General features: G+C 33.9%; 2 protein-coding genes across 8 annotated transcripts in view; both read right to left on the bottom strand.

Annotated features, from left to right (window-relative positions):
* Nucleotides 1-385: 385 nt before the first annotated feature.
* On the bottom strand, nucleotides 386-27191 carry LOC139688350 (putative fatty acyl-CoA reductase CG5065). 7 transcript variants are annotated; one of them, XM_071585872.1, is made up of 10 exons: nucleotides 27118-27191; nucleotides 23851-23931; nucleotides 20179-20431; nucleotides 17774-18022; nucleotides 16524-16669; nucleotides 12727-12836; nucleotides 7147-7339; nucleotides 6096-6335; nucleotides 4743-5000; nucleotides 386-1888 (listed from the first exon to the last, which is right to left on the bottom strand). In XM_071585872.1, exons 3-10 carry the CDS (start codon nucleotides 20386-20388, stop codon nucleotides 1744-1746), a joined length of 1551 nt encoding a protein of 516 aa, XP_071441973.1. In that variant the 5' UTR covers nucleotides 20389-20431; nucleotides 23851-23931; nucleotides 27118-27191; the 3' UTR covers nucleotides 386-1743. The 7 variants fall into 7 exon arrangements, with proteins under 7 accessions (XP_071441973.1, XP_071441974.1, XP_071441979.1 ...); XM_071585873.1 differs by lacking the exon at nucleotides 27118-27191 and adding an exon at nucleotides 24009-24073; XM_071585878.1 differs by lacking the exons at nucleotides 23851-23931; nucleotides 27118-27191 and adding an exon at nucleotides 23443-23464.
* LOC139688351 (regulator of microtubule dynamics protein 1-like) overlaps nucleotides 24498-27255 on the bottom strand; it is a 23923-nt gene continuing 21165 nt past the window's right edge. The window contains exon 7 of the mRNA XM_071585880.1: nucleotides 24498-27244. Coding sequence (XP_071441981.1) covers nucleotides 27182-27244 — 63 coding nt within the window. The 3' untranslated portion in view covers nucleotides 24498-27181. The remainder of the gene's footprint in view (nucleotides 27245-27255) is intronic.

Here is a 27255-nt window from a genome sequence, read left to right as displayed (position 1 = left end):
ACTTATATTATAATGTCAGCCAAACATTAAGAGGAAATGTAAAGTACAATAAAAGTACATTTTCTTTCAAATATTCTCATTTTTTGACAAACTTAATAATACATTTGAGTAATAGAAAAAATTGCTCATGCATTTACAACAGTTTTATGTCATAGAAAGCCACATCTTCAAAAGTAAAAATTTATTACATTAGGACTGATCATTTACTGAGGAAGGATTCCTACAGCTGGCCAAAATAAATCTTATATATCAGAGCAAAAAGGCTAGCATGAGGAAACAATGTAATACTTTAAATACTTCATTAAATGAAAGTATGGATATTTAAACTAGTCTACATCTTTTTTATAACAAACTTCACAGACAGAAAATAAAGAAGAACTCCCACTGAAGCTAATCAAAGGGACAATACTTTGATATTTTTAACAAAAAGGAAGTAGAATACAATAATCTTTGAATTATATTCTAATTTCAACAAAAATATCACTTCAAAAGACATACAACAAAGTTGTGTTATGCCACAAAGGTTTCACCTCACACAAACATGATACAATCATGTTCGTATCATCATACAATGATGGCGAACAAATACTTCTATATTTTGGCAATGGAAATGGAACACTTTTATGTTAATAACACTAAATATTTTACAAAATAAAAATTACACATCATAAAAACTGCATTGGCAACCATAGTAGTACCTTAATTTCAATATTTGTAAATATAACTAAATAATAATGAGGATCTTCAAACAGTCAAAATGCCCAGGAAAGTTCTTGTTAAAATAAATTAAGAGTGAGATGTTCCATTTTTCTTCTGCATTAAAGCTTCAATGCTTTCCAATACTCAAGCTCAAAAAGCAATAGTTAATTTAAAAAAAAAGCCAAAGTATGTACTGAGTTCCTATTAAATACTAATTTATATGCATTATTCAGTACAAAATATTTTCAATTTACAGTAAATTCATTAGTTAAACTTGCCTTATATTTAATTAGTTTACTTTTAAAATTTCTGGCAATCTTAAAAATTGGAGCATCTGAAAGATTCAGACAAAGTCACCCAAAAGTTGAATAATGATGCAGCAGGCGTGCATTAAGACTTGCTTACTTCAATAATGCATATTTGGAATTAAATTATATCATTGAGGTGAAAAAATTAAATTTGAGGCATGAATGAAATTGGCTCTGAAAATAAACTTTGCCGAAGAGTGGAAAAATCACATTTCGATAGCATGGAAGTAATACCTAAGATGACTTGCATTTAAATTAATTCCTAGATAGATAAATTTTCAGCATTCATAAGAGTCATTAAAAAAGAACTTTCATAGATACAATTACACATTTAAGTCACTGCAATCAAGAATGAGCAGAAGAGCAATGCCTTATTAATATTATTATTATTATTACCGACTCTTTTTAAGATTTTCAATTACAGAACAGACAAAATATATAGGAAAGCACAGCCAAAGCTTCTTACGTCACAATGTGATAGTTGATTGCCAACCAATAAATAGATTCATGTTCAATACCTGGTCAGAACCAAATGCACCGGTTTTGGAGGCCTGCTCCTAAGGAGGTGATGCACCTCCGTGGATTTAACTCCTCTAAGGCAAAACACATTTGAGACACATGCTCCTCTTCCTTCACTAGAAGACTCACTAAATGACACAAGCAATCCACTAAAGAAAACAAACTATTGCATACCATTCCTCCTTATTTCACCATCCTAATTTTGATAATTGTTACATTAGCTTTTAGATTGGCTGAGTATGCATAAGTGCCTGTCTTTGGTCTCTCTAAGATTCTTTGGTGCAGGTCTAAACCTCATAATTATAGTCCGCCACACCCAGTAGAGGACACAAATTTTGGAGATTAGATGTATCCAGTATAATCTGAGAAGAAGAAAAAAAAAGCAACAGGTAAGTCAATGACCCTCAGTAAATGCACCAATAAATTTTCATTTTAATATGACTGGAATGAAGTAATGCTATGGCAGCGACAAGAAAATTTCAAACTTAAGCATAAAAATTGAAACAATGCTCACTGTGTTTCCTTCACACTAATATACTTTTCTCTCTTCTTTCACTTTGAAAAATAATAATAAGTTTAGTCTTCTTGGATAATGTACCTAAATTAATGGGAAACACTGCAACTGAGAGACTAGAAGATAAACTATATTCAGCGCAAATAACCATAAAAGCTATTGGTCTAAAGTGATACCACAACACGTAATGCAATTTGAGCATCATTGTGATACATAACAACCATCAAATAATCCTCTTGAGCAGACACAGCATGGATTAAATTGCTATGCATAAATTACTTGTTTTGAAGGAGGAAAAGTTAAATTATTGTAAGATAAAGCAATTGAAAAAATCAGAAGATCAGCAGCCACAAGTGAAGCTGAAAATCAAAAACCTTAATTACATATGCCTCATACTGAGAGAGATACCACTGAGGCCTCTTACCCCATTTAATTAATAAAGTAAACTGCATTACATCTTCAATTCCAAGATTGTCATCCATCTTACCACAGTAGGCCTGAGAGCCTAAACAGCGATGGTTTAAAGGAAATACAAAAATATGACTACATATTCCATTATATTTATTTCTATTTGAAGCAGCAGTTCCTCCGAATATGTATCTAGATGATTTAGCCCATACAACTTTGAAAATGAAGAAAGGTCAGCGGCTGATATAGCACCTAACTGGAGAGAACATGAAAGGCATTTCTATTTGTACTTGAAGCTTTCATGTTTGGATTCCTTTGGTATGAAACCTTACACTTCAAAAAGTTGAATAAATCTGAAATATTCATTTTTCATTATGAATCAGATTTTTAGTTTTGGTAATCAGCAACATCTTACAGAATTCTATTACTTTCAGGTTCCGAATCCAAAATGCAGAAGTAGTTTTACATGCATCTTAGATATATACAGTAGCTCTTGATATTCAGAATCTTTCAGGACAACTTTTGTGCACAAATTCTAATTGAATGTGTCATGATGGATTCGATGATGCATCAATATGGAAGAAAAACTTGGTGCAACACAATCATATCTATACTGAATCAATCTGAATGCCTATACAGTATATACTTGTGGAAATCACACATGTGAATATCAGGCTTACTTGAAAATGATTCAAAGACAGTGATCCACATCTTTTCGAAAACAAGTGTTCAGTAATTAACACCATTGTGATTACTCCTGGCAGAGTTGTAAAAAATCGATTCTAAGAAAACTTTTTCCTTCATTACAAGCCTTGCAGAATTCAAAACTCACTTTAGAACTGATATCTTTATAAAAATACATGGTAGTACACTTCCCACAGTACACAGTTAAACTAAATTTGAAAAGACATGAGGGTATACAGATGGGTGAATACTTATATAGGCATATATACTTATGCTATCAAATGACACTCAATATACGGCATAACAGAAAAAATAGAAGACATTTGTAAATAATGTACTTCACAGAAAAATTAATGAAAACACAACGATCTCATTCCTAAATAAATGCTACAAGTGTGAGAGTAATATGTAGTTGGTAATAATCAAGTGAAGTTTAATGTTTTTCTGTGAAATAACTCCCTCATGCATCCTGTGAATCACTTGCGTTTTCTTCATCATCTCTTTCATCCAACCTAACTTTACTCACAATTCCAAAAAGTTTTTCAAAGTTAAAATTGCCACCAGCAAATTACATAGTTGTCGTTCCCATATCTGATAATTATGGAAAAAAATCAACATTAATGGTTTAAAGGCGCAAAATCTCTTGTGATGTAAAATGCATGGCATCACAATTGGCATTAACTGCTTAAAATTATTTATCATAAATCATCATCCCTATTGCACATATTTGAGAGATTTATCAATTTGAAAATAACCTCAATGGATCAATAACAGAATAAATAAAGTCATAAGTCTGAAGCATACATGTTATAATGATGATATCCACCAGTATCTATTTTCTCCCTTACAAAATCCATAAGAGTAAAATGCTGAGAGTCCTATGCATACAAGTCTCCACTTATAAGGGAACTTGTGACAGAATGAGTTGCCGCTATATTATATAGCCTCATGCTCTTCCAGACTTCATTTATATGATGCTTTTATCTCCTACAAAGCCAACAAATCAAGGTACCTCCTATTTTTCAAATTGCTCTGATGGAAACAAGTCACCAAATTCACTTATTAATGGCTTAACAAATAGTCTCCAGAGAAACCACTGATTCAGGTAGAATATTAATTTTACATAACCACTGTGGGGTCATAAACACCAATGCTTGGTAAAATCAAACTACATAAAAACTGAGAAACTAAACGGGTCTTCCAACGAGCTAGTACCTCCATTGCTACAGATGTTTTGCCGGGAAAGCACAAGACCTTTCATGTGAAATTCAAATTGTTATCAATTTATATCCTTCAGTCACATCAAGTCAGCTCTAATTAAAAGACCACAATGACATAGTAGAAGTTGCTGATTACGATGACCACATATTATGTTGCTGATGAATTCATTTTAGATTAAATAAGACTACTGCAAAATCATGAATCTATGAAGGCTGTTATTTGTCTACGGGGATCGTATTTTTTTAATCCCTTGAAAAACATTTTTGTGTGATTAGGAATCCTCAATTTTGGACTGGTATTATTTTTTACACTCGAGATAAGCAAAAGCAATTCAAAAATTTGGATTACAACATAATAACCGACATAAAATGAATGTATGCAATAAATACCTCCTGAGTTGTCGACGTGATTCAGGCAGTGTCTCAGGTTTATCTTTGAAAACAAAGTGGCGAATGCCCAAGATGTAATCCTCCAGGTATGAAGGCCAATTCAGCACGGAAATATCAAACGGGAAGGTGGCCCGATCTGCACCAGACAAGCGTGATGAAAGCTGCCTTACATTATCATTCCGAAAATGCCACTGATGAGTGGAAAAGTAACGCAAGCACTGTACTGCTTTCTGAAGTCTTCCCTGAATTCGCACCATCCTAAAAAGTGGAATATTATGGTTAAATATAGACATTTAAAAATGACATAATAACAGTACAAAATTTTACAATACATAGATTTCTGTTTTAGTGAAACACCTAAACTGTGAGATTATTAAAATGTAAAATTTGGTCAAAAAAATTCTTCAGGGTTCTGATAATTTAACGTTATAAATACTGTCCTAAATAACCAATATTTTTTAAGATGATTGATTTAACTACTCAGCCTAAATTGCATTCATCTCTCTTTAGGGAAATAGAACAAAAAGTGTTGATATTACTACATTCAAATGATTGCTACTTCATTACAAAATTCCTCATTTCCCCGTTTCACAAAATCAAAAGCGACTATTCTAGAATGCTTGTAGAGATGACTGTCTCTTTGCAGCAAAGTCAAAAATTAGTCTCTCCGCCTTGAAAAAATTCACAATTAGAAATTACATATTTGTTTGAACACATTTTGTGCAAAAATCTACTTGTAAAATAACTTTTTTGGTGAAATACAATGGCCATTAATGACCAAATAAGATGATAGTTAAACATAAATTATACAAAGGAGAGAAGGGAAGAATAGTAAATGGTAAGTAGTGCTAACCCACTGAAACTTGGCTACTTATTGAAGAGCATACTTCAGCTGGTTAAATTTTCTATTATCTAAGGCAACTCGCTGAAATACAGACTTGGATATTAGAGAAATCTCTCTGCCATAAATAGCATAGTAATTAAGAGTAATACCGAAAAAGGCATGGTTTTAGTGGTCACATGATGGATGTGATTACCAGGAGTACAAGGTAGTGGTAGGTATAAGGAACATTGGTGTACTTTTCATTTATTGGACTCTCTCTCTCTCTCTCATACCACTTGTTCACTCAACCATTTCCTTAATTTACAATCAATCATTAGGAACTTTATCACTTTGCTAATACAGGGTGCGGTAACATTACTTCCTTTTTTGAAAGCGTTTTGCGTTTGAAAAAAGGAAGTTATGTTGCCTCAACCTGTAGTATTGAGCAATTGCAATTAAATTTTTAAATATTAGCATCAACTACAAAGGAAAATGCTTTCTTTTCATCACTAGGATGACAATTGTCTTACATTGGCCGTCTTCCAGTCAACCACCTTACGGCATCAATTAGGTAGGCTGGGGCAGTGTGAAAAGCAACTCGACAAACAGCATCTGCTAGAGGACTTGATCGACAGCGTCCGGCAGGATACCACATCATTCCTCCCATTGGATGTTTATTCAAACAGGCAAAGCAACCATCCACAAACTCTTTCCAAGTGATTGGGTTTTGGGACCCCGATGTGCAGTTGTAAACTTTGATACCAGGTGCACTATGGAAAAAACAAAGCTTCAGAGCCAACTCTTTAAAGAGTTAGTTCAATAGACTCACTATGCTTTTACCATATCTGATATTTAATTAAAATCATCATTAGAGAAGCTGCAACAACATTTTTAACACATGTACAGTTGGGTAGGGTTTTTAAAAAACCATACGATCAGAATTCAAAGTGGAATTCCCCAATTCATGTCAACATGGGCTATCATGTACATCCTCAAAAATATTTTTACTTCATAAACCCAGCTATGGTTATTGTCTACCTTGGTAGTAATTATACTTTGTGATGTACCCAGTAAAAATTCAAATCATTTCACAAATCAATCACATTGATGACTAAGAAGTAATTCTGTGCCAGGTATACAAGCTCCAAGTGGCCACAGAAAAAGCACATTAAAATGCATTGGAGCATGTGCTTCTAAAAACTCCACAAAAAAGGTGATGGAATATCCAATTTCACTACTAACTGGGCATTCATTATTTCCACATTTGCAGATGAAAGTAAAATTCTAGCGTGCCTTCCAAACTATTCCTCTGCAGCTACTTGCAGCTCAGGGTTTAAGTCATGGTCGAATGACTTTATGTCACCCTAAACCCAAGTGATAATTTGGATTTCCACAATTTTCTGGGAATGAACTTCAGCCATAATAATATTTTTCTCAAGGCTTTCCACAGATAAATTACAAAAATTTTTTTCTCAACAAATTCAATTAAATCATTTTAAGTTGAAGCATATACACAGCCAAGATGGTAAAACAGAAGGATTAATAAAAGTAATGTAAGTTAGCAATGACATCTAAACATACCGATCAACTGCAGTCCTCCAAGCTGTGCATATGAGGAGATTAATGACTATATCAACTGGGACTAGATCTGCTACCATGTCTTCATGGCAGAGCATAGTTCTGAAGAAACCTCGACCAGCAGCAGCTATCATGCCAGTTGGACCATTCCAATTATCTACCCATCCAGCAAGAGGCTCACGCCATGCTGAAAGGACTGGAAAGGATAAGTTAAGAATTAATCACGACACCAAAAATACTTGCATATAGTATAGCAGAACCTTGACTAAACATAAGAGTCAGGGACCACAAACTCCATAGCTTTTTACATTCACAGTAGTTTTCAAGCATAATAATGAATAATGGCTTTCATAAACATATAAATTCCATACACATGTGTCATAACTTGATTATTTTATTATCTTCAACTAAATAAAGACCATATTTGCTAAAGAATCATTAAGTCTGAAAGTACATCAACTTCCAATAGGAGTCTTTAATAGGGGAGATTTATTAATTATCTACTGACATTATCATACTATTACTCTCTCACATTCCACACTTTAACCAATATTCAACCCCCAAAAATTATCATCACATTCTTGATTAAACTAGAAACTTATGAAAATCCAATTGATAATATGAATTTTATCTCATAGACTGTAGTAGACCAGTCCTTCCTAGACAAAGTACAAGAGATATTTCCAGTTTCAGGGCACTTTTTGAAACCCCTTACCCTGCTTGTCTGATGGGACCTCACAATCAATCTACTTTCAGATGTCCTTTAAAAATATCAATAACTCACTCTTTTGCTTGCCAGATTTAGCGATTTATTTCATCTAAAAGACAAGTTTTGACACTTTATAATGAACACCTTCCAATGTTTGAATAAATACATCATAATATTGGACATTATGCAGCAACTATTTATTCTCTGTGGACTATGGCAAGTTCACCTTTTCCTTTTAATGAAACAAAATATACATATGCTCATCCTTTCCTTTTAACAAAACAAAATATGCATATACGTATTTAATTCATTATAAATTTTATCAGCGACACTCTTCATTCTTGAATTTAGGCTACTTTACAATTGGTCAAATTCTGTATTTCATGATACATAACAAATAAGGACAGCTACTCCACACAAAATAAATTTAAAAATTGATTTGATATGATAGTCTCTGTCTTGACCTTCTTCAGAGCTGAAGAACCAGCTTTTATCCACAGCATGGATCGTTGTTTCAATACTGGTGGGTAATGTTGAATCAATGTTTTATCCATTATCACATACTGATGCAGAAAACCACTCGCGTTTCAGAAAGCCCACCAAGAACTGGGTGGTAAGTGCTGTCCAAATGAATTTTTAATCCACAATGAGCAAACACAGCACCCATCTTACGCAAAGCTTAGTCATGGGCAATGCCTCATTCAAAATGTACCAACACGTTGTTTTGATATCCCTACAGTATTAGCAATTTCATGCTCCTTCATATGCCAATCGAAAAATATCATATTGAGCCTTTTTTCAATGATTTCCATAGTGGTCAACTTTTTGAATGCCTTTCATGTGGATCATCTTGGGAAGCTTTCACAGCCATGTCTAGACTTGGACATCCATTTTCTCACTGTATAAATTGAAGGAGAAGAGTTCCCACACATTTACAATACTTGACTGAGTTTAGTCTGCATTGAACCTTCTTTAATGAAGAATTTTATCGTGGCACGATACTTGATTTTTTTCATTTCTAACAAAACACACACCACAACTGATTCAATAAACTGCCTACAGCAAACTGCTGGATGAAAAGGCTTGCAATTTTACATGGCGTCTACTCACAGTTGTGCCAACATGAAAGAAAAAAATCATGCCAGTAGTGATATCATCTATGGGCAAGGCCGAGAACTTTTCAGGCCACCCTCATAGTTATTCCACAATCCTTTTTAGGATGTTCCTCATTCTAGTTATTAAATGATCAACACATATGTTTTAGCTAATGATTTAACATAAAAATGTACATTCAATTCATTGGCATACTGTTGCAGTGGTGAATATACAACAATGTTACTCATCGCTCGCAGGAAGAGAGAAGTCATCTTTCTACAGGTGAAAAATTTTCCACTACAATATCTCATTGACACTCAACTTTACCATATTATAAATTTTGTAAAACACAGATGGGATAATGCCGGAACATTATAAAATTGGATCATTCAAGATTCAGAGAAATTGTTCTATTTCTGTTGAAATTTTCATTGATTCTTCCGTTTATTTTCCCCCAATGACCACACATGACTTTTTTCAAAACTGCATTCCATAAACATTTTTAAATAAAACTTAAATGATTTAAAGTAATTTACTTATGATAATGCAGTAGACGTTAGCTTTGATGAACATTCAAAATTAGTATTTACTTCAGATTAAGCTAAAAAAAATCTAGTCTTTGTATTTACTTTTATCAAATGAAAGGCTGTCACCAGGAATTCAAGAAATTACTGTAAAATGCTTTAACACATAAGTTTAACACATATTCTCCCATCTATTTTTTTAAACACAATAATATTTAAATTCATAAGGGCATAAAAAAATTAATTAAACATGCGTAGGGTTTTCCAGGGGGGCACACCTTGAGTCTAAGCATAATTTAGGTATTTTATACTTTAAAAATTGCATAAAACAAATTTTAAAAATGTGTATGAGCAGTCTTTTACACTGACAACATACTTTTAGATTATTTTTCCTAATACAAGATACCCCATTATGTACTTATGATAGCTTATTCCACTTTCACTTCGGTCATAAAATACATTAACTGGTTGCCATTTCCAAAATTGTGAAAATTAGATTTTTGAGGTGCCTCTTTGATTTACAAGCATGGTTAACAGAACTGCATCAAATACCTTATCCCTCTAATGCCATGTGTTAGTCACCTAGAAAGTTTAACAGGAAGAATGAGCATTAATATTATTGTTACTAAGAGAAGGAGAGAACTTGTTAAAGCAAATCATAATTCATAGCCAAATAAAGTTCAATTGTACATTATATAACCCAACTCTGAGTCACTTTGGTTCAGCACTTTTCATTTATCCATTTTTCCCATTTTTTCATTCGTGGTCCATTTCTTTATGGTCTAATTTTTTTCCAGAGTAAAAGTTAAAAACCCATTATTGGTGGAGAACACCAACTATTCTCATCTTCCAAAGAAAGAGCAGGAAAATGGTTAGCCTTAACTCAAAGAAAAAAGTTTATACAAGTGGCAGTGGCTTGATCATACAAGGGAAGATTATATACATATAAGTTACAAAAATCATGCATTAAAATTTAACCATAAGGTTAGAGTATTATATATTATTTTCTAGGATTAAAAATAACAATTATAATACATTGTTTTAACAAATAAGACTTGATACCAAATTCATCTGATGCATTAGCCATGTCTAAATATGTATAAGGACACTCAGCTTTTGAGATAAAGGTAATTCAAAGTAGCAATCTCAAGGGAGCTTACAGTTAAGGCTGAAGTCCATGTTAAAGATTTCCCAAATTATTAAATTTAGAAAAAATGTGTCAAGGTGCCATTAATCCAGCAGGTTTTACATATTGACTGTATGTCAACACTAAAAAATGATTTCAGCCAACTCCTTAATCATCCCCCACTTGAGATCTCTGCTATATATTTGATACCACACTGCAAGAGCCACAGGCACTCTGCACAAATGAAGGTAGCTCGGCAAGATGCTCCATTAACAATAATACTGCGTAACGAATGGAGCACAGCAGATCCACAGCTTCCAAATTCTCATAGAATTTTGGAAAAAAAAGAGGAATTACACTTAATTACCGCAGAAAATGCTCTAGTTATTATCAAAAGGCCTTCTCCTTAATAGAACAGGGCTATCCGCCACATATTCCTGTTTCTCAAAACATTTTTCACGATGGCACCAGGCAAAGATATCAAATAAAAAGGTTCAAGTTTGTTCAAGGTCAAATACAAGATATTAATAAAAGAACATACGATTTTGTTCTAATAATTTACAGAAAGGAGATAAAAAATATAAGGATGAAGGATTATTAATGGGTGAATGGCTAACAGAAAAAATACATCAGAACGGCCAGAACTGAAGAAGAGATAACTTCAAAGTCAAAATGAAAGTTCTGCAATTTCAAATATATTATAATATAATACTGCATTATTGATGACATAATCGGATTGATTACTGTGACTGAAAGTATCTATCATTCCAAATACATATGTATCTAAAATTTATAGGGAAAAGCAAATCATGCAAACACCATACATTTAGGGTAGTTAAACATTTTCTCACATCAGACAGCATGTCATGAATAAATTTATCTACTCGGTTCTCCAATCATTCCCTTAACTCCTTGATTGGCAATTAATGCACAGCTAGGATGCCAGCCAATTTCATATGTGGCACTGAAGGCCACTCACTAATTTGAATTCTTTTACTTTACCAGCAGAAACCATCTGACCAATAAGTATCCCAGGCAAATGTTTCAAACGACAACTTCCATAGCTAACCCATGCCTCAGGATGCACGAACAAGTTAAGGGCATTGAATAATATTTTCAAACCATTCCAAGCAGTTACCTGAATCAACGCAAAGCCGGGTAAGCACATCTAAATAGCAGGTGAAATTCCTTCACTTGCACCACGACAGAAAATAATGATATCCTAAGATTAACAAATAGTATTTCAACATTCCTTGCATCACAAGCCCAAATAGAGTATGATGGCAACTGCACATTTTAACCCAATAATACTTAGACAAGTAGCATTTACACACTATATTCATGTTTGGTCTGAATATTTTACCAAATAGCATTTTTACATCAGACACCTAATATAATAAATAGTTAAAATTTTAAGTGTCTTTTTTTAAACTTAAATATAGAAGGAATTGAAGTGAATAAATATGGCTCATTTGACAAGTCTGGGAGATTATGTTATGGCTCAAGTTACAAGTAAGGGAGAGTTCCAGGACACCATTTAGCTTTAAGGAAAGTATAGTTATCAAATTTCATACAAAAATGCAGCTTATCAAAAAGAAAACATACTATCTTTAATTATGACCAATGCTTTAAACAAATGAAATCATCCAAATTTACCTCTCTCAAATAGGTGAATGAATTCATCAATCAAAATAAAAATTGATTCAGCAATCAAAGAAAACCATTAATGTCACATTCACAAATTTAGTTCCACAACATAAAAAGATATTGGGAGTTTTATGATAATTGCCCATATAATCCCTCCACCATCTTCCCAAATAAAGTTTCAAGCCATCTTTATACACTGTATTAGTAAGAACTAAGCAGACTCAATGGTTACAAAAGGAATACAGTACCATAATTTAATTACTACATGAAATGATACACCTGATTAATGATTCAATGGTGAAATGATCTGACCTTGAATCAACAACTTCAAGTAACCTAGTGTGAGGACAAATTTCCTAAATTGTAATATTTTCTATAGGCTGGGAATATTACCTTCAATAATGGTATAAAGTTTAAGAAGCTCATAATTTAAATTTCTAAATCATGGCTAAACTGTTTAATGAATGAAGTAAGTATCTTACCTATAGAAGGCCTAACAATAGCCACAGGTAAATTGCCACTTTCCCGAAGAAGCATGTGCTCTGCCAGGGCCTTGGTAAATACATAGGTATTTGGACGGTCACCTATTAGCCTGAGAAAGATACAAATATTTATGATGCTTTTCTGTCAGGGATATACAAGATGTTATTTCTCTGGATTATCAATGGAGCTAAACTTTTCTCAACTAAGAAAAATGGCCAAAATGCAACTGATATAATGGAGGAAATAAAAGAAAAGAGCACATTCATTCAAGAAAAAAATTATGGCCACAAATGGGGTTGCTTTCAAGTGTTTCATAGCTTGTGGCAAGGTGAATGGATTATTTGGCAAATCTGAGTGTGATCACACCGATTGACTGGTAATATGCATGCTGGCACTGAGATAATGGTAATACAGAAAAATTTCAATAAGTGCAGGTAATACATCTTGAGGAACTTCATGCAAGTATAGCATCTCAGGCTTTTCATTTATCCAACAGAGTTACATGATTTTCCAGATTTTTTTTTAAAGGATCATGCACAGATGACAATGCCATTCAGTTTACAGGGAGTAGCTTACTGGAAATGGATGTCATGTTCAATCCAAGAGTGGGATACTAATATATTACCCTAGAAGTTTATAATGAATCTGCTCCCTTAACTATTAAGTAAAATACTTCCTTTTGATGTCCTAACTGTGAACTTGATATTTAGAGTAGAAATACTGTAAAAACAATTTAATCATGCGTGTTATTGTAAGGAAAACAACACATCATTTGTGTACTTAACACTTTCAGGCTTCACTGTGGAATTGTTTCACATCCATATTAAATAAGCTTGTAATTTTCCACATTTTATTTCATGGTACAATGTGTTTCACCAACTTGTCACGGATTGGTATAACACATTACACTGACAAGTCAGTGAAACGAATTGCACCATAAAATAAAGTCTGTGGAAAATTACAAACTCATTTAAAATGAATACATCATTCAGTTTTTTCCTCTTTAAATATTCTCAAGGTTGCCACGTCTTCTACAAAATATTACACAAATCTAAATTTGAGGCATTTTATAAGGAAAAATACATGAAAGACCTCATAACAATGTTGAATCCCAAACACCTTCAGTCCAGAGATGAGCTAAGATAAATACCCTAGGATACAGTCAAAGCGGCAGTGATGGAGTCAGTAAATGGAGGAGGCCAAGTATAGTTATGGATGGTGTGGTGCAAATTAGTGTTCAATCCTGATGACTACCCTTATTTACAGTTGTAAAGACAAACTTGATGAAGAAACTATTTCCAGGTACTAAATTTAATTAATCCTACATATGGTCCCCTGTCAATCAACTCTTCAAAACCCCAACATTTAAAATCCAGCCAGTCTAAAAACATACTGGAAGATCATCAACTTGTTGAACTACTAAGATAAACTTAAGTATTAGACCCCAAACTAAGCTAGGATGATCATGTCCACTGAGTATGTGTTAAATGATCACAGGTTTTTTTATACTAAGGAAACTGAAAGCAGTTCCAATAAGTGCATAGTTATTTCATGTATGCACTTTTGCATTGCCAATTTTTATAGTGATTGAAACTTTCAGGTAATTCCATTACATCAAAACTCTCTTCTTCTACAAATGAAAGCCATTACAATAATTTTTAATGCAGCTTCAAGAGATTACTTTAACACACTATTTTACATTTTAATTGTATTATGACAGCGTGCATTTATATATTTAGGCACATTATCTTATGTGAAAAACATAGAACTCTACTAGGACCATGAAGACAATAACTGGAATGATGCCCCAAGCAATCTTCCCAATTTACAGGAGGCATGAGAATTAGTAAAATATTGTTGATTGCCCTATGTCATTGACACTGCATTGTTTTCAGCCAATTATTAAATATGCTTCAAACCATTCAAAGATACTCTCAATACTGATAGTTACATTACAATGACATCAAATACCTCACCCATTCCTTAATCAATATTTTCATTTTCCACCCAAAACTGACTTTCATTCCAGACCTGCTCGACAGGTTAATCACCTAGTGTCCAGTTTTTTGGCCACTTCCCTTCCCTTGGCGCATTCAAAAATGCTTGTCAGTGTGACAGACAGAATCACTGGAAAGTTACTAGCATAGGAATTTTCCTTGCAAGCCCCGTTTTTGATTATGGGTGAGATTCAAGATGATTAAGGTGCTTCACAGATCCGAGCAGGAGAGTGTGTACAAATCTAAGCTAGTCCTACAGTTATTACATTTCATTTTCTTGATTTTTTCAGTACAATTGGTAGTATAGAGTTTCTCCTCATAAACATGTATGAGCGGCTGAAATTCATGAAGGTCACTGAACTAGATAAACTTGGGAGGGAGAGTGTGTGCAACTCTCTATTATAATATTTCTCTTTTCCTTTCTTAATTATTTGAGCATAATTGGCAGCTCTTTGGAATATGAATTCTTCCTAAAATGAGTGAGTGAGTGGACTGTGACTTATATGAGGGTCACCGTGTTCCATTTTCCCCTCCTCCACATCCCTATGCCCCATCCAATGAATCCGGCCCTCAGCAATCATCCAAATTGTTTATCTTATATGATTTGAAGTAAAATGAAGTTTAATGAACCTTAGCCCAAGAAGAAGACCCAAAACTGGAAAATGCGCAGGTAATAAATTATTTAATAAACCACACGTCAGGGCATTCAGCAGTAATCGTTCAACGTTCTAAACTCCAAAACATCCAAATTGAATTATTATCGTCTGTACTGGCTGTCAAGCCATTTTACTCAATCAAAGAATTTTTTTAAGATAGGACTAATAACTTGGTTTTCTAAATATAAAGTAGTATTTAGGGGAGGCGACCGATAGCATTTGGTCATTTGCGTAAAATATAAAATCATTATAAATATTGATACATGGTATCTACATACAATTCATTCTATTTTTAATATTTTGATTATAACTGTGATGGTATGTTATAATCTGATAATAAATAATGGTTAAGATTGAGAAATGGAAGATGACATATACAAGAAAGGGTACTCTTCACTCCCAAAGTGAGATTAAAGAGTATTGAGAGAGCAAGTTGCTTTTTGATAATACCTACATGTATAAGACTACAGTTACTGTAGTCTTGTCAAGTCTATAGCTTTTGTTAAGAGCTTTCAGCATAATAATTTGTTACCATTTAAATTAAAGTATGAGGGTAGATTGGTGCTGCCACTATGATGTTGTTCTATCTCTCCTTATTTTTGTCAAATCTAAAACAACATTGGCTGATTAACCAGCACCAACAAAAAATGATTATTTAAGTCACCACCATTGGCACTGTTATAAATTGTCCCATACTTGGCTGGGTACTACTAAGAGAGTAACATGCAGTAGGTAATGCAGAGAAGAAAACCTTTCCAAGCATGAGTTGGTAAATGTTTGCTTAATATCTACGCTGCTCCAGCAGAAACCATCCATGCCCACATTTTTTTTTGAAAATTCATCATAAGCAGAAAGCAAAGACTAATATTGCCAGGCATTATCCCACAAAGTATGCAGGCTGAATGGAATACATAGAAATCTTGAAACTATAACTTTTTTAAACAATAGTTTTACATATAAACAAACTTCTTATGCAAAATGTAAATCTATCTGTAAAAAATTCACATAGTTGCTGAGCAGGCCAAATGATAATAAAATAAATGTATTTAATCATGCTGTCAAGCCACGAAACAGTTCGGGACTATCTATTGGTTTTTCCAGAAGAGCTATCAAAAGATCACATCTTTCTATTTAGATACATACTTTGGAGTGAGTGTTTCCACCAATTCTGAATCCATCCACTCAGTGCACTGTATGATGTTCGCAGGATCATATGGTGGAGGATATATTTCCTCCTTCACCTCTTCACGATCACAGTTGCAATAAGCAGTGGAAACATGAACCAAGGCCTATTTGAAAACATAAGTTCCAAATTAAAAGACAATGTATATTACACATTTACAATAGTCATCAAACAGGTCTATTTTCTTGGAATTATAAATAGTGAATTACTTTCACAGGACATTGTTATTTACTTACAAATTAGAAACAATAACTTTGAACATGTGTGACATTAATGACGAAAATATGGTTAGTAACCTATGTACACGTCAATCTATGCATACGTCAAACTCAATTTTTTATAGTCATTAAATTTCATCACATTAGTATTTTTAATTGTATCATTTCAAGGATCTCTTCATTCAAAATCCACTTTGGGAACTTGCTAAAGCTTATTTTGAAACTTGGGATAGTTATAACAATTTTATCTATTTATTAACCCTGAATTCTCAAACACACATGAGATTCTTGAACGTGGCACCAATTATGAAAACTTCAAAATCCTCATAATATGCATAAAAATTAAATAACAACAATTTCTATCAATCTAATACCCTATAATAAAATTATGCTGCATATTATCTCATGAAAAAACTGATAAGTTTATGGACTGTTGCTTAGACTGCTGAATTTACAATCATGTAACCCACAAAAGAGGGGAAGAATAGAAAATAAGTAACCATGCAGTCAAAATGAACTTCTGGGTTGGGATTATTAAATTAAATACTTTTGCGATTGCCACCAAAATCATACAACAATTGAATTCCAAATAACACTACTCATGCACAAAGGAGATAACGCTGCATGAGCTACGAATACTGACAGATATCATATTTTTCCAACTCTTCCTCATAATTTCCCACAATAATACACAGCATGTACCAGCAGTGGTGCATAATTTATTTATTCAGGTATTTCTATGTTGCTTGGAAGTTAGAAACCTCTAGAACTAATTGTTTGAATTCCAAGCTAAATAAGCTTCAAAAATATCTATATTTAGTGTACACATACTTCCATCACGTAACCCATACCAAAAGGTGGCTCTCATTATATTCATCATGGTAGAATCTTCACGTTTCATGAAGAAAACAATAGCAGAAGCAGGAAAGAACTGAGTCAAAAAAATAAAATTCATCATTTTAAAATGCATGCACTTTGGGCATAAGGCTTACCTCCAGTTTAGCCATACGATGACATAAGTGAAGCAGCCTTCGAGTACCAAGCATGTTAATGGTGACAGAGAGTCCAAGAGCTTCATCAAACTTTACTGTGGCAGCAGAGTGGAAGACAACAGACACAGTAGAAATCAGAAGATTCTGGTCAGAGGCACTGATGCCCAAGGACTCCTCTGTCACGTCCCCAGCAATGGGGAGAATTTTGTTAGTTGCCCCAGGCTGTTCTCTACGTAGCCGATCAAATAACTGCAAAAAAATACAAACAAGTCAGCAAAAATCCAAACAACGTCTAACATCATCATTGGTAAGAGGCATGGTTAACTATCGCACTAAAACTTAATCAAAATAAGACAATTTATCATTCCTTCCTTCTTTAAAAATGTGGTATAATGGGTGTACATATCCACATCAATGTAAAGATTTCCTAGAATAATAGTGCAACTGCATGAATGATTGAAAAGCAATACAATATGTAAAATTAACTAGTGGGGAGAATTTAGAAGACTCTGTTGCATAAAATCCACTCAGGTTGTACAAAAAGTTCAATTTTTTTACTTGTGGCAACCATGGGAAATGTTTTATAAGTAATGCTGGGGAAATGTATTATTTCTGTAATACACAAATGCTCAGGGTGTCAAATGTTTCCTCATTTTAGGAGATTGTAGAGGGGTTTCTCTGATAACAGATTCTTTACCCTAATCATGCCCACCACTCATCCTTCAAAATAATTCTAACTATGAAATTTGATAGCAGATATCCTTATGACTGAAAATTTCATCTGGTAGGTAGCTGATAAGTCCATAAAACCTTGGTAACACTTCTATATGGTGAAAGAATAACCACTCTCCTTCTAACATTTAAATCCCATTTGAGATATGAAAGATTATTTACAATGTTCGATGTAGCAGGTAGCTAGATTGCTTCAAGAAGAAGTAGCCTAATCTTTAAATGATAATAATGAATTAATACCATCAACCTCCTTTTCATAAAATGCCACACATTATATTTTGATGCATAATTAGGGAATAAAGAAACTATTCCCATGAATTTCTTCATTATGCTGCAGTATTGAAAGTGCATATTACTTTTCAAATTATGCTCGCAGATTTACCATCTGCGAGCATAATTTGAAAAGTCTGGGCAAAATGGCACCCCTGGTGCATATCGAAATGATTTTCAATTAGTAGCACCTCATTAAGGAACACCCACCACGCTCCAGCTAGATCAGTTAATTTCTCTGTGCTTAGTGCTTGTTTGAATTTAGAAATTCAACTGATTTAAAAGAAAATGGATAAAAGATAATTTTGAGTGTTGATCAAACATTTCATTAAGAAAGGCAAATCCTCTTTGGATACCAATGAGAAGCTTAATTAGCCTTGTAGTGGATCTGCACTTTTGATTAGAATGGTATCGAGCGGTTTCAAATATTTTGGAGTGACCATATTATATATAAGTGACACAATATTCTGGATGCCCTATTGGGGTCACCACCCCAGAAATCATTGTTAAAATTCATGAAATGGTTATGGAACATAGAAGAATGTGTGAGATTGAGTCTGAATGAGGTTGCCAATACTCTAGACTTCTCAAGTGAACAGGCACATAATATTTTGCATTGACATTTGAACATTGTAAAGCTATCGACTCAATGGGTGGTGCAATAGCTCACAGTAAACAACACATAATAATGTGTGACATCTCGATAATAAAGACAACTGTAAATCTATTCTCTAGATTTGGCTCCTTCTGATTATAACCAATTCTATACCAAAATGAAGAATGATTGGCAGGAAGGAGATTTTATAGAACAAGGTAATGGCGTAAAAAATTCCCAAAAACCAATATGGTTTTACGTTTGATACCATAATAAATTTTAACCTATAGAGAGGACAATAAATGTTTTTTTTTTAGTTAAGCACCATCAATTTCTTTATTAGCTATTGCCCAATTATATGAAGCTAACGTTTCTCACCCGAAGTCTATACTTTTTGTTTGCTTAGACACAATAGCTGTCATTGTGCATTACTGTTTATAAATAACTAGCTTGGCAGAAATAAATTGATTATTACCATTAATTGTCACCAATATTAATTCACCTAGTCCTGTGGAGTAGAAAAACCATTAAATTCCACCAAATTAAAGAACTATTGATTAATCAGGCCCACCAGGCCCATGGGCTACAGTGTTTTCATCCCTCATCGGGATCATTCTGTGGGGCACAAATATTACAGATTGCTTTTTTCTTACCTCATTCTCTGAGATAAAAATAAATAATTTCTTAGAAATAATTTCATTCAATGTGTAATCAGATTACTTCGCTTGAAGAAGAGCAAGAGTCAGCAGCATTTTTTTTAAATTCAACAATTATTTAATCAAAGAAGAATAAAAATAAATCTACTCACAGGGGAATCCAACAACTGGTCCACTCTTTGACGAATCCCATGTCCTTGTTTTGGCCGCACAAGCAGGTAAATGTTTTTAATACCTGGGCAGGAACGAAGTAACTTTTCGATAAGTACCTTTCCCACAAAGCCTGTGCCCCCAGTGACCAGTATGGACCGATCCCGGTAGAAGTTTGCCACAGACACATATTCATTTGCCGATGGTTCCATTTGAGAGATACCCTCTTCCGAAGGATGTGTGAGGCTTCAGTATCTGTCAAAATAATAAGGTAGTCACATAAAAATGGATTTATTTCATGTTCTCTACGCTATAATCAAACTATTAGTGGATTCTCCACCCCTAATTGGCAGTCTTCCATTTCCTTATCTTTTCCACATTCGTAAACACCTCTCCAGCTATTCATAGCCTACCAATTTTTTAATAATCACCATTCCTATTGTTTACTCTGCAGTTCTTTTATCCATTTATTTAAGGTCCTCCCATTTTTCCTAACCCCTCACCTCACTTAAAATTTCATTGAAAAATCAAATGCATATGTACTCCTTAATTTTTATTTCCAAGGAAGCTTCTATCTATAACTCTTTACCCTAATACCTTTGGATGCCTTGAGTTTTATAATACAGTTCACAACTTCTAAATTCGAACTGAAATTTATATTTCCCCTTGGGAAGTTATATAAATTGACAACGCTGTTCATAAATCTTTAACATTGTTCAGAAAGTTCTGCAATCAAAAAATCACACAGCATCAAGCTTTGTAGATGTTTTCCGGAGTAATAACTTTGAACCCACTCATGCTTGCGGATAGCCAAATCATCCACCCTCCAGTAAATTTTATGATATTTTATGTCAGGAAAACAGTACAATGAGTGGCAAAGGATTGTGGTTAGAAAGGGAGAACCGAGTTACTCTACATTCAACTAAAGGCGAAGGAAAATGCATCTCAGTAGCCTTAAATGCTGAACTTGGTACATGGATGTTTTGTGCTGAAACGAAATTTTTAAAACAAAAAGTGGACAGCAAAATGAGTTCTCTATCTTGGGCTTAACGGATGCATACATGTGAAAGTAAGCAAACGTGGTCTAAACGGAAGGTATTTTTAACTAGAAGTGAAAAACATTTCTCTTGCAGTGAAGTTCATTTTTGTGAAACAGAAGTTTGTGAATCAACTAAATTGATCACCCCTGGTAACCCATTTTCATACTTTTAATAGATTTCTTGCGTAAGGAGAACGTATTTAGCTATTGGCCCATTATATCTGCATACGAACACGCAAAAAATCTCTACTTCTGCATAAGACAGAATCTTGGATAAAGATTTGTTCACGATTGTTTCTGGGCTTGATGGATTTCCGAGCAATATTACTTCAAAATGTATACATAATCGTCTTAATAGCATTCCCGGATATCTATGCTAATTTTATAATGAAGGTATCACGTCTGTAATGCTCGCATGCTCTTCACAACAAACTTGGTGAAATGTTGGTGTTCTCTGTGAGGAAAATGCCTGACTCCGGGCTAAAATTGATCAAAGGGCTGAAAATATTCTATTTGCACAACACAGATCGCACCGATCCTACTCGTTCAAGAAACCACACACCTGTGATTCAAATGAAGAGAACACCACAACTGAGTGAATATACATCGAGGTATTTTTTAAAAATATGTTACATCTGCTTTTAAGCAAAGCTTCAAGTAACTTCAGTAGATCGTCATGCACGGACTTATACATCTATGTTCACGTCTTTATCAAGCTGCATTCAAAATTAAGGTCTTACTGTGACTGTTTGTAGCACATCCTTCTCTGAAATTTTTGACTTGTTTAACGAAATTAATGTCCTAAATAATGATAACACTTGGCACTTTCTTCAAAGCACAGGCTCTTAAATTAATACACTGCACCATTTCTTCATTCTGCTCAAAACGAAATTACCACAAGAAATAAATTATAGCAATCATTATTACATAACTTGGTATGAAGCCTAAGATTAGAATAGTCATGAAATAAACAAAACTATACCTCAATCAATTTTACTTTAAGAAAATGTCTCACCGATTCGAACCGATGGCTCGTGTTTGAACGAAACAAGAAGTGCCATAATTCACCATGATATGATAGTTATTCCCGCGGACTATGTGCAAATGAACACAGCTGTCATAACGGCGTTAGTAAAATTATTATCCGAAAAAACTCTACATTCAGGGATAACAATAATTTATCGACTCTGAATGAATTGCAGCTCACATATCCTTGAGCATGAAAATCTCTAACGGGGGACAACTCGCAGAAGCACAACCATACACCCGCGAGAAACCTGCACTGTGCTGCCGCATTCCGCGGGCGCAAGAGCAGAGGTTGGGGTGGGAGAGCTTGGTCAGAAGGGTAGGTGATGTTAGGGCTGTATGAAAGAGAATGTCAGATGAAGTGAGACATGGCCTATATCCTCAGCGTAAATTACGGCCAACCTACATCTCAAGAAGCCTGGCTGGTGCAGCTCTTTCTACCCCGCCCACATCAGCGACATCGCGGAATCCCAGCCGCCCCCACATGAGGGTGGTGCTCAAATACCGTTAAAGACTAGACCCAGTCCGTTCAAGATCATTGGATTAAAAAACAAAAGCAGAAAACGTATCTCAAATATAACGAATAACGTACTCATAAAAGCTTTATCAATTAAACAACTAAACATACACGGAAAATGCTCGAAGCTGAAAGGTTTTTCTTCCAATTCGAAAGTCACATAATGATTAACTCTAAAAGCCTCAGTCTCAAAAGCAAATATTGGAGATTGTAGGCAAGAGATACCAAGAACCGGAGGAGTGACAAGGGCAGGTGTTGAAAGATAGACGAAAAATAAAAAGGACAGGGAGTAACGTACTTTCTAAAATTATTAAATCACAAAAATAGATAAAATGTGTTACATATGACAAAAAAAGGATCCTACATCACTCACAATGATGATATTTAAATAAGTAATTTGGACTGATAAATATAAAAATACACGCTTGGTTAATATTCTGACAAAAAATCCTATTCCTATGAATAATATGGACAATTATTGCTTCAAACTGCCTTTATTAAATAGCTTATGCCGCACTGCATATATTTAGCCGAAAATAAACGACATTATCAATATCTTACACCGTGCCGTTATTTTTCGATACAATTACTTGAAATACTTATGCGACAGAAAGAATTAATGGTGCATTTAATGAATAAATCACAGAATCCAAAGTAGAAATCGAAAAAAATCAATGCGAACACCTAAGGAAATCACAGCCATAGGCACACAAGGTTGGGGTCAGTAACGCTCTCACTGCAACGAGAAAGAGGCCAAAACCGGTGAGACCCTCACGGAACCCCGCCCTCACATGTCTAAGTATTAAGGCGATCGATACATATTAAGGGACCAGCAGGGTCGCGTTATTGTAAACGAAGTGATACATGGAGAAACTGGATATTAATTAATTATCTATTATTTGTGTTACTGAAGCGGCAGCTTGTCCGCAGCACTAAATACTATCAAACTAAACCCTATTAAATATAACATACATTGGTTTGCCAGGTTTTAAATCAACAACTCTCCTAACCTGAAAGTGTGCAATGAATTACAGAGCTTGATATGCCAAAATCGACAGAATAAAAACATCAGGAGCACATAATTAATCATACCTGAAAATGAAGCAGTTGGCTTTATAATATCCAGGGTAGCAGGCACTGTCGCCGGGTGTTGAGTTACGCTGGAGGTTTCGCCTTTAAACAAAAGACTTCCCAAGATTCAGTGAGCAAAAGCAAACACACGATGTCAGTTGCAATATTCTACTACATACATAGATAAACGAAATTTTAATACAGCCCGTAGCCTACGACGCCTTTAGGTCGTTAAGTTACACTGGTAGCCATGATTCACTACCTTCGCTACCGAATAACAATCGCCTTGCGAGAGGCGTAACCCACGTGTGGCGTGATCATTCATACAGGAGCGGTTAAAGATGAAGACTGTTAAAAGCCTATTACAGCCAAACCATGAAATCATCATAACTCCTACCGAACTAAAAGTGGCGCACGGAAGTAACTTATTCCAGTTGTAGGAATATTCAAGCAAGATGAACTTTTAATGAGCTAAATTTGAAGTAATCGCGACATCCGATACCCATTTAAGGGCCTTCGCATGTTATTATTCTTCGAACACCAACCACAGTAATAAACACGACCGAGAATTTCGTCTTTATGTGTAATATTAGTATTTGAAAATTTTCAATGATGCTCGATAAGGTACGGCAAAATAGGTACATAATAACAAAGAATCATCTAATAAAAATATTTATTAATTACAACCGCCACTGCTTAAGAACTCTCCTCATAAATAAACATCATTCATCTTACAATAGCATACACCAAAATGTAAAACAGTACCTCTAACACAGAATAAATGCTGAACAATGGCACAGTTTTTTCTTCTGCAGAATAATGTCAAATATAACAAAAAACTTTTACTTACAACTCATCTGAACAGACCAGATTACTTTAAGAAGTAAATCAAGATTATTCAAGGAGAGACTAAAATACCAATCACGAAGAATTATACGTCATGAAAAATGAAAGTGTATGCAATCATACGTGCTTTTGGGTTCTTGAACATCTTCATTACGTTCAACTGGACAGAAAATCACGTAATGTTATTTACTAAAGTACAATTCATTAATTTAATCAACTAACAAGACTTCCATTTTCATTATTACATAACATGTACTTTGCGACAAATTTATGGCAATTAGCCATACCATAAACTGACTTTCCCCTGAGTCATTCAGAATGTCAACATATTTTATAATCCATGTAAACAAATTCACTTGACAATAGTCACGCAGAATTTCTCCTCTTATTTAGTGACCAGCTATTATCACAGGCATGGATTTTCCTCATCTGTTATTGATAAGGCTTTGTTTATTTTGCCAAATCTTGGGATTGAGTGAACATTAGTATTTCACGCAGTCAATATTATAAAAATATACCTGAAAATAGCAATAATATGAAAATGCACCTTAACAATCAAGCATTGTCATTTGACAGTGGTAAGTGTGCCACTTGGAATGACATAAAACAATGCTTTGTGCTTGCAAAGCCATTAAAGGATGGTTTGCATGATGCATCAAATCGTGCCCTTAGCAAAGCTGCTTGGTTACAAATTTTAAAGATAATTTTTAAACACAACTAAAATAGTGTTCACTATGGATTCATAATCTAGCAGAGGGGATATAGAATCAGACTGATAATATTCCATGAACTGAGAAAGATGCATATTGTGCATACGGCACTCTTTTATTTGTAAAATCTGAATAGCTCTGTGTTAATTTGATATAAATATCTCCAGAGTTTGAATAGTAGCATTCAATGACATTTGCTTGACTATACACAGAGGTGCCAATTCTCTAAGACAAAGTTTTAAACAAAAAATTAGCACACAGTGTTATTCTCCAGTACATGTATGATAATGACTTCTAAGCAATCAGAGGACATAATTTCTCAAATGCTCCAGTAAACCATCATTTTACAATTTTTTCCACATAAACCCGACTCACTGTTTCCATATTTATATAGTTAATTCACACAATAAAGAGCACCGACTGGGCAGAGCAACCAAATGCTGGGCACTGTTAGTAAATTAGTATATATAATTTACAATCCCATTAAAATAATTTGAGCACACACACTGGTACCTAAATCCAAATTAATATTCAGGGTCCACCCACATGCTGGCTGACAAGCATTTATTGGTACATCATGTAAATCTAGTATAACAGGCCTAACAGTTATTCCAAAATAAATAGGCACCATCACACTTGTCTATTCAATAGGTTGAACACTTCTGTTTTATTTTATTTGGTTATTTACTTACAATTAAGGCATACAAAACTCAATGACCACCTCTTTTAATGACATTTATAATATAAAATTAGGTAGGTACCTAAAGCAACACAAAATATGATCGAGCTACCAATCTTTGCAAACACATATTTCTTAATCTATACCACGATAATTTATTTGCATTACTTATGCAATACTAGGCTCATGTTTTCAAAAAAGAAATTAAAATTTTAAGTGTACAATTACTATGACCTGAAAATTAATTTTTTATGACTTCCTATACATTTGTGAGAAATTTTATATTTTAGAATTTATTTGGGGATCTCTATTTGAAGGATCTCAAGGACTAATTGACTAGATATCAATTAATACTATCAACCACTGCAGTTTCAATTATAATTCTGGAAGGGTGGTGATTTAATAATTTTCCCTTCTACCTACACTTCTAATAACCGGTAATGAGCGTCATTGCCAAATATCTTCAATTTGCATGCCTAACTTGTAATGATTAACTAAGAGTCACTTTTGAGCAATCATAATAAGCTAACAATAAGGCGCTGTAAAATCTTTACCCATGGAATTTCAATTCATATCAATCCACCTGAAAGACTCTAATATCAATTATTTGAATCTAAATAAAGAGCCAAGGAAATTAAATGAGATTCAATTGCCCTATAAAAACTAAATACTAATATTTTGAACAAACTTTTTCACAGACATTATCAAGATTTGTGAAACCATAAATGATGACAGGATAATAAGACTCAAGTAAAAGGAATAAAATAGGATAAATAAATTTTATCTCAATGGGTTCATTTGATTCTTTCCCAAAAAATGACTTCAGTGTTATTAATAAAGAGGCAGTCTAAAGGCATAAATTTTGAAAGAAGCTGGTCTTTTCTCTGATTTCATCTTTAGTATATAATCTGCAAAAAATATTTTTATATACAACTAAAAGACCATGATACTAACAACTATTAAATAACAATTATTCAACAATTCCTTGACAGGAAAACATATTGGTTAACTTGATCGTTAGACACAAAGGATTGCCATAGTGAATGATCTTACTTTTTCTTTGGCAGACATGGTGCAATATTTCCTTTCATGACATGGTGTTAAAAACAAAAAAAACCTATGATCTGTATGACTGGTACTTGATGAGTAATTCTTTGACTTCCCTTTCAGCTGCTATGTCCTGGAAAAAGA

The sequence above is a fragment of the Hetaerina americana genome, unplaced genomic scaffold (genome assembly GCF_022747635.1).
Source record: "Hetaerina americana unplaced genomic scaffold, ioHetAmer1.1.p SCAF_2, whole genome shotgun sequence".
Taxonomy (NCBI): Eukaryota; Metazoa; Arthropoda; class Insecta; order Odonata; family Calopterygidae; genus Hetaerina; species Hetaerina americana.
Note: the sequence above shows the minus strand (reverse complement) of the source record. Positions and strands in the feature narration are given on the sequence as shown.

Coding starts and splice junctions, on each gene's coding strand:
- LOC139688350 (XM_071585872.1), bottom strand. CDS start 20,388: ATGGAACCATCGGCAAATGAATATGTGTCTGTGGCAAACTTCTACCGG. Junction 16,670..17,773: donor ATCGTATGGCTAAACTGGAG/GTAAGCCTTATG, acceptor GTTTTCAAATAG/GCCTTGGTTCATGTTTCCAC. Junction 6,336..7,146: donor TGGAGGACTGCAGTTGATCG/GTATGTTTAGAT, acceptor TTTTTTCCATAG/TGCACCTGGTATCAAAGTTT.